This window comes from Lolium perenne, chromosome 5, assembly GCF_019359855.2.
Source record: "Lolium perenne isolate Kyuss_39 chromosome 5, Kyuss_2.0, whole genome shotgun sequence".
In the NCBI taxonomy this organism is placed as follows: Eukaryota; Viridiplantae; Streptophyta; class Magnoliopsida; order Poales; family Poaceae; genus Lolium; species Lolium perenne.
Window position 1 is genome coordinate 233701541 of NC_067248.2, and position 8031 is coordinate 233709571.

Sequence of the window (8031 nt, forward strand, 5' to 3'; positions counted from 1 at the left end):
CTCTAACTTTGTCAATCTCAAGAGCCGATGGATTAGTTTCTTTTTAAACTCAGCCTCTCGAAAGTGCTTATAAAAGTAGGATGTGCACATGTACATTCATAGAATTGAGTGTATGTATTTATTTGTGAGCATCTACATCTTAGGAAAAATCACTGCCTTTAACTTTTTGATAGAAGGACTCCCTGCATATACGGGTGCCACAATGTCATGTCATGTGCCTGGTCGCTCCAAAGTTTCCACCACTGTTTATGTTTGAAAGGAAGCTTCCACCACTGGTACCAGTACTATACTGCTTGGCAACACTCGTACATGGCCGTCATTTTATAGGAGCTGTTGGCGCGGATCAGAAGAAGGCTGGCAGCGCCGGAAAAGGGATCCAAGCCCCGTGGACTGATTTGGGCAATACTGGGGGGCATATGCTGTGAACTAGCCCCAACAGGTGTACTAGTGGACTAGGCAACCTGCTGATCGTCCGATTCTGTACCAAGGGTCTTGATTGAAGCGGAAGTATCAACCCTGTCAAATTTGCGAAAACGCCCCCGCTTGTTACCCTGTTTCTGAAATAATCATGCAACTTTTCTGAAAACCACCCATCTTTGTCTTCCTATCTCCCGATCCCTCAAAAAGGAACCCTGACTTATTCATGTCATTGGCGTTGTCCACAATCCCTGTTAATCTTGATTCTAAAATTCTGATGGGTGCTCCATGCGGCTGGACAAAAGTACAAACGTACACATGAGATTATGTACCAGGTCATGTTCCGGATGAATTCGTGTGCAACTCAATGAAATATATGTGAGAATTTTGTGAAACTCAATTAAAATCCAACAAAGATTCCTCAAACACCAAACCAGAACATAAAGAATTCTGGGCCACACGTATCAACACGCTGCAACATCATCTTACTTCACATTACATGCCTTGCAGTTGCAGATTACAAGAACATACAGACAAGCACACAATAATATGCTACATAAAAGTCCTGAAGGATGTAACAGTCACCGACACATACACGTTTATGTTTTTTTGGGACATTTCCGTGCGTCATGGAACCCCACTTCTTTGCATAGGCCACACTGGCGTGGGACTTTCAGGTTGGGATCTTTTTTCTTCTTTTTCCCTCCTCCGCTTTTTGCATCATCTCTATGTCCCCTTATTCTCGAGCATGTGCCTCTTGAACAGGTATCACTAGCTGTCAAGACGGCAACTTGAGTTGGAATGCTTGTCCCAATAAAAGTCTCTTGTTCTTCATGGCGAGTTGGTGGTACAGTTTGAAATTTCTGTAATAGAGATGACTGAAGGTTGCTCAAACTAGTGTTAATAAAGTCAACTACTTCTTCAGATGCTCTAGCATCCCTTATGATTTCTTCCAGTATGTTTCGGGCGATTGATATCTTCTTCCTTATCGCCCTTTCAGCAGAGCCAGTGGCATTTTCTTCGAGTAGGTTTCCTTCTCCATCATACACAGCGTCTCTATGAAAAGAATAAGAAAAAAATGAGATAGAAGACTAAGAAATAATACCAGGTGTATGGAAAAATACCTTTTGCACTTTTTCTCCCATCTTCTTAGAACATAAATGCTTGGCAACTCATTAATCTTTGAAGCCCTGAAGACACGTATAATATGCCGACAAAGAATACCTTTAGACTCAAAAAGCTTACAGGAACATTTGGCAATCATGGTTGTGCTGTCAAAACGGACTTCCCTAACTCCCCAAGCATCGCTAACCTCAAATACTTTTGTCCCATCCATAATTGTTGTGGTCTGGATATCACAATCCTCTCTGGCTGCATTCACCTGTTTCTGAAATAAAGCGAATACCTCATGCGTGAATATCTCACTACCTTGCCTTTCTATTTCCCATGTTGTGAGCAGAGTAGGTGTTGTGTGTATACTTGAGTTGTCGGCTATCAACTCTTCCTGCCTTTGACATTGCAAAGCCGTGTCAAACCGCAGCCAAAACTCAACATAAGCCAACTTGCGGCCGACAAAACTCTTGAAAAAGGCATTTTCGCTCTCTGACCTCGAAGTGGTTCGAAGAATACCTGCCAAAGGAATGTCCATGAAATACGCTGGTATCCACGACTTTCGGAGATCAAACCGTTTAGCTAACCAAACATTGCCCTCTAACTTGAAATCAGATATGAGAGCATGCCACCTCTCCTCAAATTTGGCAGGTGTTTCAGATTGCCACACACACCTATTAAGCCTCTCCCAGAATTTTTCATCACCTGCAATAGAAGGTTCCACCTTGTCACGAACTTTTTGAAGAATGTGCCACATGCACAACCTATGAATACTTTTTGGGAGAACGGCTCTAATGGCACCCCCAATACGAGCACACTCATCTGTTATGATTAATCGCGGTGCTATCCCTCCCATGGCTCTTAGAAAGGCCTGAAACATCCAAGTGTACTCTTCAATTGTCTCATCAGCTAGAAATCCAGCGGCAAAGAAAACACTTTGCATGTGATGGTTGATGCCAGTAAAGGGTGCAAAAATCATGTCGTACTGGTTAGTACTGTATGTAGAATCAAAGGACAGGACATCAGGAAAATGTTGGTAGTTTTTCCTGCTCGTGGCATCCGCCCAGAACAAGCGCACCATCTTACCATGTTCATCGACTTCATATTCAAAGAAGAATGCAGCATTGAGTTTCTTCATCCTGCCAAGTTGGTCCACTAGCATTTGTGCATCGCAGTCCTTGATTTTATTTTTGAAGTCATTATAATAATTTTGAAAGTCTCTCTTTGTGCAGCCCACGCCATCAAACCCTCCACCACTAACATGGAGCAACCGATATGCTTTGCAAGGGCCTATGCTAGCTTTGTGGCAATCATATAATACTCTCTTTGCCTTTTCATTGACTTGTCGGTTTGATCTGATCAAGTGTTGCTTGCTAGGTGACACTAGTTCATGGTTGTGCTGCTCAATAAATGAGACTATCTTATATTTTCCATCAGAATCTCGTTTGACGTACATCTGAGCATCACATCCACACCTAGTCAATTTGATGACCTTGCGTTTTTTGTTGTGAGGGCTAGCAGTAACCGTACCTTTGCTTGACCGGTAACCTTCCCTTGCGCATTTGAAGCGCTTCCACTGAAGTACTTCCTTCACTATCAATTGTTGCGCACGGCGGACAGAAAATCCAACATGGTGAGCATATTGCTTGTAAAACTTCTCCGCGGACGAAATCTCTTCAAACAACATTCCTATTTTTGGCTTCATTTCCTCAGTACATTCAGGGATAAACAAAAAACCCTGCAGGAAACCCAAAACTATCATAGTTAGTATCCAGACCTCCCAACATCAATACTCGAAATTGAAATTTCAATAAAAACTGAAAATGAATGTTGTGAAAATCATAGAACTATTTATGAAGAACAAAGAACAATTTGCGCCAAGTGATTGTTGCTTTGTGAAGAAGAGAGAAGCTTTGCAGTATACTCTTTAGAAAAAAAGACTATCAAAGAAAGGAATACTCACATCTCGAGAGAAGGTTTTCCTCTTTTTGGGTGTGCTAGAAGTGTCAATATTCAGCATTGGGGAGTTGATCTCAGCAACAGAGTTTGCATCGCTCAAATAATCTGGCATTACCAAACTATTAACTGATTCCATTGCTACAAGAAAAATTTGAAGAAGCTCAATCACTAATACATTCTAAAAAAACATGACAGTAAATTAAATCGCAAAGGTAACAAGTAAACTGTAGAAAACAAGTGCACTATCAAATTATCCGCATCAGGAAAAATGCAAGTGCAATAGCTGCAGTTTCCAACACGTATCTGATATTTTTAGCTCTACTAATTTGCACCTAATCTCTTACCTGGTAAAGCTGGTACTTTTGGTTTACTCGTAGGAACAGAGGCAGCAGCTGACGGTGGTGGGCAGCTACTGCCTTCCATTCACTGGTCCTCGAATGTCGCCGGAATGAGAGCACATCAAGTGATTCCCCCGAGCTGTACTTTCACGACCGCGCCACCGTGCCACCGAGGACGGCTTGGCCACGATCTGCACCTTCCATGAGCGCCACGGTCAGCTAGCAGCAGACAATCGAGGGCACGAAGGCGACCACCTGCAGCCCTCGGAAGGGCGCCACTGATGACAGCTCGGCCTTGATCTGTAGGGATATGGGTTGGGATGTTCGGCGGTGGCGGCGGCGGCGGCGGCGGCGCGGCCGCCGTTGGGGACTTGAGCGGTGGAGCTTATTAGGATTAGGGCTGCCGCCTCCTAGAAGGGACAGGAGATTGAGATCGAGTGCGTGCGTGACCTGTTGCAGTTTTCCAGGAATTTACAAGGGCCTTCGTCTAAAATTTACATGTGGGTAGCACTTGCCGATCAGGAGACTGTATATTTTACATCCGATGGTCCAAGTTGCTTAGTCCACTAGTACACCTGTTGGGCCTAGTTCACAGCATATGCCCCCGCAATACTGCAGGTACTACTAGTAGTAGTGAGTAGTCTCTCCTGTGGACTTGGTGGTTGAGGCGTCAACGTGCATCCCCCATTCACCCCTAATTAATTTGGCGTCATTCCATGACAGCACCGGCCCTCCGATCTTCTCTTCTCCTTTGACGTGAACCCGGCCGATCAAGAACGACGACATACGTACGTACGTAGCACGATACAAAGCGACATGTTAGCACGTACCTGTCTATCCCGGGGCGCTGCATGTGCGTGTGTGTACAGGGCGTCCGTATGCTGTCAGGGCGTTTGTCCATACTAATATATTATACGTGCGTACGAGTGAAAAGTCTGAAGGGACGGCAGTGTCGGTGTTGCATGCATGCCAGAGCTAGTTCAACTTGAGAACCATCGGACTTGCATCATTTTTCCTGCAAGATATTTCTGTAGGTGGGGGTTGCAACTATAAATTACAGTTGCAAGTCAGATTATAAATAATAATAAATTAATTGCAAGTGAGCTCCACTGATATTTTTTTTATGTTGCAACTAAATCTAAGTACAACTCTAAAGCTGCAAGTGAGTTCTAAATTAGAGAAAAAACTTTTGCTGGGAGGGCGGTGGCACCTCCGGGTCACCAAGGATTATACCTGGCCATGGCTTGGGCCAGCCCGAGCGTGCTGGTGGGCCGGGCCTGGGCCGAAAAATTAGGCCCGATGACTATGATGGGCCGGGCCTGGGCTTGATAAATGCATGAAATAAGGAAGAGGCCCGGCCCGAGGCCCGATGGGCTTTTGCAGTGATGGGCCGGGCTTGGGCCTAAAAGTGAGGCCTGATGGTTGGGCCGGGCCGGGCCTGGGCCTGGTCTTTTGCGTCGGGCTTTGTTAGGCCCGGCCCGAAGCCCGGCCCGGCCCGAAGAATGCCCAGGTATACCAAGGATCAAACCCCATGTTCGACATTTTGGTGTCTCACAAAGGCGAAATATTTTTCGGTGGGACACGACGTTTACGTCGATAGTGGGCCCTCTGTGTTGAATTCGTCAATCTCCAGGCTCGCCGGGTCAATTTTTAGATTCAGTCTTTCGGATGTGCTCATAGGGATAGCTAGGTTGTGCATACGAATGTGTTGGAGTGAGTACTAAAATGTAGAACAGTAAAAGTGTAGGGTCTAAATTGTAAAGTGTGATGTTCCTATAGAATAGCTGAGAAGTCTCTAGATGGGGGTGGAAGATAGAGAAGAACTCTTCCGTCCCCAAATCCTCATGTACAAATTAGAGACCAAAATAATCTAATGACAGGAGAGTGTTCTGTATGAACTCCTACATGGTATCAGAGCAGGTCAATCCGGTGTGAACTACCGCGATTCGATTGAGCATGGCGCTGTGACGCCGTCAACCACGAGTGGTCTGCTGCGAGCGGTAGAGCCGCCGCTGCCGAATCGTCCGCAAGGGGAGCTCCATCTTCCTCGACCCTTTGTGTTGTCCGTCGGGCTGCTACACGGGACCTCGATTTTGTGTCTGCTATCATTGCCGATCTGTGCAGCTGCGCGTGCTCCTACCTCTGCATCTCCATCGTGTTGCCCGTGTACAAGGATTCAGCCGGCCGGCCGATTAGTTGGAGGTCCGGTTGGTCTGCAAGGCTGATTGATTCATATTGGTACGTGTATCTAGCAAATCATCTACTAGTGCTTGTTCCATACGATTTGGATTTGGCACAGTTGTGCAGTACTACCAGTTCAGCTCCAGGATTCGACTCTCGGAAGGATCTTCATCCTCCCAGGGTTCCTCTAAACCAGATTCCAGCCACATTGCCGCTTGTCACCAAGGTATGAAATGTCCTCAAGTTTACACTTCTACAAATTTCCGTAACCCATGGATTATCGACACAGGGGCTACCAATCATATGACAGGAGCCTCAAACTTATTCACCTCCTATACACCCTGCTCGGGTATAGACAAAGTGCGCGTAGCCGATGGATCCATGGCACCTATTGTAGGACGTGGAACCATCAACTGCACTAAAACCTTGTCCTTATCACCAGTGTTGCATGTTCCAAAGTTTCCAGTTAATCTCTTGTCAGTTAGTTCTATGAACAAGTCTCTCGATTGTGGAAGTTGGTTTGATCCTGCTCGCTGTGTATTTCAGGAGTTGGGAACAGGGAGATTGTTGGGGACTGGGACGGAGCATGAGGGGCTCTACTATCTTGATGAAGGAAGTGATGAAGCTGTGCTTGCATCCTCTTTGTCTCCAAGCCAAGTTATTGTTGCATCATCGCAGGCTTGGACACCTCTCTTTTGCTGTTATGTCTCGCATTTGTCCGACGCTTTTTAAATTATGTACTAGAGAGTCCTTAGTTTGTGATGCATGTGAACTAGGTAAACATACTAGAGGATCTTATCCCAGCATGGGTCTAAGAAGTAAGCAACCTTTTGATGTCATCCACTCGGATGTATGGGGACCCTGTGAGGTCCATTCAATCTCTGGACATCGATGGTTTGTAACTTTCATTGACTGTTTTAGTCGATATACTTGGCTCTACCTTTTGAAGCGAAAGAGTGATGTTCTATCTGTCTTTAGAGATTTGTGTGCTCTCATTAAAAATCAACATGGAACAACTATTAAAGTTTTGCGTTCTGATAATGGCACCGAATATGTCAATCAGGACTTTGGAAAATTTCTTTCTCAAAATGGTATTGAACATCAGACTACTTGTGTTAACACCCCAGAACAAAAAGGGGTTGCAGAGCGCAAAAATAGGCATCTCCTTGAAGTTGCTCGCTCACTTATGTTTACTAGCTATGAATGTACCAAAATTTCTTTGGGGAGAGGCTATTAAAACTGCAACCTATCTGATAAATCGTATGCCTCTTGGCACACTTTGTTATAAAACTCCCGCAGAATGTCTTTTGAATTCAAATGAATTTGTTGTTCCTCCAAAGATATTTGGATGTGTTTATTTTGTGCATGATTATCGTAATTCTGTTGGGAAACTAGATCCACGAGCTTTAAAGTGTGTTTTTATGGGTTATCCTCCTTCTAAAAAAGGGTTACAGATGTTGGTGTCCTTCTGAACATCGTTTTTTTGTGAGTATGGATGTGACATTTCGTGAACATGAACCTTTCTATCAGACAATTAATGATACTAGTATTCATGGTTTTAAAGGCGTCGCCTAGGCGTCGCCTAAGCGACGCTTAAGCGTCAGGGCGCTCCAGGAGGGCAAGGCATCGACCTCGCCTTTGTTTTCTGTCCAAGGCGTCCAGAGGCGTCTCTGAGGCGTCCAAAGGCGTCCAAAGGCGCAAAAGTGACCGCTTTGCAAGAATCTGGACGCCTATGTCATTTGGGCGGGAAACGAAATTTTTGGCGGGAGGGAAAACTGGAATCTGGCTGGCTGGGAGGGAAAGATGCCATCTAAAGGGGAAAGAGAGGGAAAAGAGAGGGGAACTGACCAGGAAAAACTATCTGGAGAGAAGAGAGAGAGGAGTGAGCTCCTCTCACATGTCCTCCCCAGCTCCGGCCAGATCTGCTGCTGCTCCCCCGTCTGCCGGCCTCCCCAACTCCGGCCAAGCTTGTGGCCAAGCTTCTGGCAACTCCTCCCACTGGTACAGCTTCTCCTCCCCCTGTGCA

The 8031-nt window shown here is 45.5% G+C and overlaps 1 protein-coding gene and 1 long non-coding RNA gene across 2 annotated transcripts; one reads left to right on the forward strand and one right to left on the reverse strand.

Annotated features, from left to right (window-relative positions):
* Positions 1-817: 817 nt before the first annotated feature.
* Positions 818-4310, reverse strand: LOC127302273 (protein FAR1-RELATED SEQUENCE 5). The gene is made up of 4 exons (XM_051332678.2): positions 3831-4310; positions 3491-3624; positions 1542-3265; positions 818-1473 (listed from the first exon to the last, which is right to left on the reverse strand). Exons 1-4 carry the CDS (start codon positions 3907-3909, stop codon positions 1017-1019), a joined length of 2394 nt encoding a protein of 797 aa, XP_051188638.1. The 5' UTR covers positions 3910-4310; the 3' UTR covers positions 818-1016.
* Positions 4311-5646: 1336 nt separating this feature from the next.
* Positions 5647-6959, forward strand: LOC127304192 (uncharacterized). Its single transcript, XR_011745679.1, has 2 exons — positions 5647-6231; positions 6552-6959. It is a non-coding gene; the product is annotated as an uncharacterized lncRNA (long non-coding RNA).
* The last annotated feature ends 1072 nt before the right edge of the window (positions 6960-8031 follow it).

Coding starts and splice junctions, on each gene's coding strand:
- LOC127302273 (XM_051332678.2), bottom strand. CDS start 3,909: ATGGAAGGCAGTAGCTGCCCACCACCGTCAGCTGCTGCCTCTGTTCCT. Junction 3,625..3,830: donor AAAAGTACCAGCTTTACCAG/GTAAGAGATTAG, acceptor TTTTTCTTGTAG/CAATGGAATCAGTTAATAGT. Junction 3,266..3,490: donor GGAAAACCTTCTCTCGAGAT/GTGAGTATTCCT, acceptor GGTTTCCTGCAG/GGTTTTTTGTTTATCCCTGA.